This window comes from Equus caballus, chromosome 20 (assembly GCF_041296265.1).
Source record: "Equus caballus isolate H_3958 breed thoroughbred chromosome 20, TB-T2T, whole genome shotgun sequence".
Classification (NCBI taxonomy): Eukaryota; Metazoa; Chordata; class Mammalia; order Perissodactyla; family Equidae; genus Equus; species Equus caballus.
In genome coordinates this window covers 31,912,746-31,916,827 of record NC_091703.1, presented here as the reverse complement: position 1 = coordinate 31,916,827, position 4,082 = coordinate 31,912,746, and the positions used below count along the sequence as shown (strand labels likewise).

General features: G+C 56.4%; 1 protein-coding gene across 2 annotated transcripts; it reads right to left on the bottom strand.

The window, feature by feature from the left end:
* Positions 1 to 209: 209 nt before the first annotated feature.
* On the bottom strand, positions 210 to 3,785 carry LOC100056231 (popy Class I histocompatibility antigen, A-1 alpha chain). 2 transcript variants are annotated; one of them, XM_070245082.1, is made up of 8 exons: positions 3,643 to 3,785; positions 3,067 to 3,336; positions 2,568 to 2,843; positions 1,665 to 1,940; positions 1,438 to 1,533; positions 982 to 1,014; positions 794 to 841; positions 210 to 629 (listed from the first exon to the last, which is right to left on the bottom strand). In XM_070245082.1, exons 1-8 carry the CDS (start codon positions 3,713 to 3,715, stop codon positions 625 to 627), a joined length of 1,077 nt encoding a protein of 358 aa, XP_070101183.1. In that variant the 5' UTR covers positions 3,716 to 3,785; the 3' UTR covers positions 210 to 624. The 2 variants fall into 2 exon arrangements, with proteins under 2 accessions (XP_070101183.1, XP_070101182.1); XM_070245081.1 differs by lacking the exons at positions 210 to 629; positions 794 to 841; positions 982 to 1,014 and having other exon boundaries at positions 1,436 to 1,940; positions 3,643 to 3,780.
* Between the last annotated feature and the right edge of the window lie 297 nt (positions 3,786 to 4,082).

Sequence of the window (4,082 nt, the reverse complement as noted above, 5' to 3'; positions counted from 1 at the left end):
GATTACAGGTCCTGGTGGGGCAAGGTTCTACTGAAGGGACCAGAACAAAGGAGGAGAGAGACGACCCAGCCGAGGAATGACAATATCACAGCCCACGATGCACTGAGCACTGAGTGGACACAGGCCCCGTCCACACTCGGCTCCTCACAGCCTTCTCCTGTCCCCACCTGCAACAGACTCGGCACAGCAAACACATGAATTCTAGAAGGTTCTCAGTGCTTCCATTTATTTCCTCTCCCAAACTTTAGGAAATTTCTCCTTTAATTCAAACATCAATCCCTTAGACAAGAAATAGAAAAAAATTCATATCTGGATTCATATTTTCAATAAGGAAGCAAGTCATTACTACTCATTGCAACATGAAGTTAAGACAAGGATGGAGACAGGCCAGTCTCACTTCTGCTGGAAGAGGAAAGTCGATCAGGAAAAAGAACACAGATCAGTGTGGGGAGGGAGTCATGGTGGACCGGCAGTGGGCTAATCTCCTCTGCTCCTGACCTTATGCTGATAGGAACACAGACACATTCAGATGCCAGTTGCAGAAAGAGAAGTCAAGGATTCTTGTGTCACAAGGGGAGATGTGAATTAATCTTGCATCACTCCATCCCCCACAAGGCAGTTGTCTCAGACTGTGAAAGAAAAGAGTTATGAACAAATTCAGGTCAGTCACATAAATGCTAACATTCTCAACAGCCCATCACATGCTCAACATTTCCCAATCAAAGAATTCCCATAATCCCGTCATATCCCCTCTCCTCAATACCCCTCCCAGTTTGGGCCTCCATTGTCTTACCTTTGGGATCCATGAGAGATGCGTCAGAGCCCTGGGCACTGTCATTAACTGGGGTAGAACAAAACAGGATGTGGTCAGAGCCCACAGGAGATGAGACTAAAGGAGGAACTATGGGGTGGGCGAGCTCCCCTCATGGGCTCCCTTCTACACTATCCCAAGGTCTCAGATCAACCCCCATTCAAACTTACCAGTAGCCTGAGCAGAGCTCCTTCTTTTTTCACCTGAGGAAGAAAACAGGGAGAAGACTGGATCATGAGATACTAGAGGAACTCCCTGGTCCTGGACCACAGGAAAGTTTCCAGAAACATGACTGAAGGCCCAGAGCAGGATTGGAAAACAAGAAGAAAGGAAATATACGGGGACTAGACCAACTGCCCTCTTGGAGGTCCATCCTCAGCAGGGAGCTTCCCCTGTAATTTTTGACTCCTGAGAATTAAGTCCCCAGACCAGAATTATCAAGGTGAAAAAAACCTGTCTTTCATTTTCACAAGCGCTTTAGAAAACAATGTTAGCAATCAGCTCCAGAGTGCAAGTACATGAGTGTGGATGGCGTTTTCCATTAACATGGCAGGGCAAACTTCTACCTGGTGCTTGAAACCTCTCAGTGGGACAAGAAAACTCAGATCACTCACTCCCTTTCCTACCTGAGCACTTCTTCCTCCACATCACAGCTCCAGCTCCAAGGAGAACCAGGCCAGCAAGGATGCCCACAATGGGGATGATGAGCTGAGGCGGCGGCTCTGGGAAGGGAAGGGAAGGGAAGGGGAGGGCAGGGGCTCTGATGTAAGGCTTGAGTCCTGACCTTGCAGAAGGTATCCAAAAGGGCATCTGTTTTCTCTGAGAAGAGGTGTCCCCCCACCTCCCTCCTTACCCCATCTTAGGGTGAGGGGCTCAGACAGCCCTTCGTGCTGCACATGGCACGTGTATCTCTGCTCCTCTCCAGAAGGCACCACCACAGCCGCCCACTTCTGGAAGGTCCCGTCCCCTGCAGGCCTGGTCTCCACAAACTCCATGTCCTGGGTCAGGTCCTCCCCATCACGCTGCCAGGTCAGGGTGATCTCCGCAGGGTAGAAGCCCAGGGCCCAGCACCTCAGAGTGACCTCATGGTCAGAGATAGGGTGATGGGTCATGCGACTTTTGGGGGCTTCTGAGGAGGAACAATCAGAAATTTCACACTTCCAGTTACCTCCATGAGCCACTAAGGCAGCACTCACGTGCCCAGCCCGAGAATAGACAAGACAATTGGTTTGGAAGGAGAAAGCAGAAAACTCAGACACTAGCCTGGATCTGGGGATCTAGGACAATCTCCTACTCCTTGGAAAGTTCTAGAATGAGGGTGAGAGCCCAGGGTAGGAGGCTCTAGGTCTCTAAAGAGGAGAACACAGACTTCTGGTCCTGACCTGGGTGCAGAGTGAATGACTCAGCAAAGCTGGATTCGGACCTGCCAAGATGTTCTCAAGGCAAGAACAAGACCCTGAGAAAGTCATGGTTCACAAGATGGCTGCTAGGGTCAAAGGGAACCAATGACGGGCGATTTCAGGGATGGTCTCCCCTTCTATTCCTTAAGAAACTGGATTCCTTCACTGTCCTTTAGAGACAGGCGGGCCTCTCTCTTTGCCCTCTGTGGGCAAGTCATCACAGAATATGAAAACCTGGGTGAATTCCTCCCTTTCCTGAGGGGCAGTATTCTGACACTGATCCCATTTTCCTCCCTCTCTGTGGGAAGCCAGTCCCAGCCTGAGGAGAGATCGGGAGTTCCCGCGGCCCCTCGTACCCGCGCGCTGCAGCGTCTCCTTCCCGTTCTCCAGGTATCTGAGGAGCGACTCCACGCACGTGCCCTCCAGGTAGTTCCTGTCGTACTCCGCCGCTCCGGCCACCTCCCACTTGCGAGACGTGATCTGAGCCGTTGGGTCCAACGCGGTCCAGGAGCTCAAGTCCTCGTTTAGGGCGATGTAATCAGCGCCGTCGTAGGCGTATTGTTTATACCCGCGGAGGAGGCGCCCGTCCGGCCCCACGTGGCAGCCAGACACCTTCTGGAAGGTGTGAGACCCTGACCCCGCCCCGAGGTCAGCCCCGCCCCCCCGCCCCCCCGCCGAGATTAAACCTAAACTGAAAATGAAACCGCGGAAAAGTCCCCGCCGGCTCTTCCCGGGTCGGGGGTTGGGCGGGTCCCGCAGCCTCGGGGTGAATCTCGGACCCGGAGACTGGGGGAGACCCCGGCCCGTCCGTGGGGATGGGGGGTCGGGACCCGGGCCCGGGCCCGCGTCGCTCACCGGCCTCGCTCTGGTTGTAGTAGCCGCGCAGGGTGTTCAGGTTCACTCGGAAAGTCTGTTCGTGGCGCTTCACTTTCCGCGTCTCCTCTTCCCAATACTCCGGCCCCTCCTGCTCCATCCACGGCGCCCGCGGCTCCATCCTCGGACTCGCGGCGTCGCTGTCGAACCGCACGAACTGCGTGTCGTCCACGTAGCCGACGGTGATGAAGCGGGGCTCCTCGAGGCCGGGACTGGACACGATGGTTTTGTAATACCTCATGGAGTGGGAGCCTGGGGGCAGGGAGGGGCTGAGACCCGGCCGACCCTCCTCCCGGCGCGGGTCCTGGGTCCGAGAGTGATGGGGCCGGGAGACAGGACGGGTGAGGGGGTCGTGAGATACATAAAGGAGGCGGTAGACCCCAGTGGGTGAGAGGAGGAGGCGGAAGGAGGGAGGGGTCAGGACGGGGTGAGGCCGAGGCGGGGAGTCTGGGTAGATGTCGGCGGAGACTAGCCTTCCCCGGGGGTCCTGCGTGCCCGCCGCGTGGTCCCCTCGCTCCGCCCCCTGCAGAGGCCGTTTCCTCCCGACCCCGCACTCACCCGCCCAGGTCTCGGTCAGGGTCAGGGCCCCCGAGAGCAGCAGGAGGAAGGTTCGAGGCTCCATGACCCACATCCTTGCGATCTGGGGAGAATCAGAGTTCCGCAAGGTGGTGGCGACTTTAGAACCCGGAACAGCGAAGACGCGGATTGGCTGCTCTAGAAACCGGACACCCAATGGGAGTGAGAAATGGGGCCGCGTCATGAGTCTCCAGGCAGGAGGAGCTGGCACAGGTTGTGAGAGGGAGAAGTGAAACTCGGGGAGACAGAGACTCCCCAACATTGAGCTCCCCAACATTGAGCTTCCCCGCCCCAGACTCCGCCCTCGGACCTGGGACCCTGAGAGCCACGCCCGGGGACCTGGGACTCTGCCCTGACCCCTCTCCTCCTGCACCGAGAGCTCCTTGTCACAACGTCTCCCTGAGTCCTGGCCCAGGGGCTGT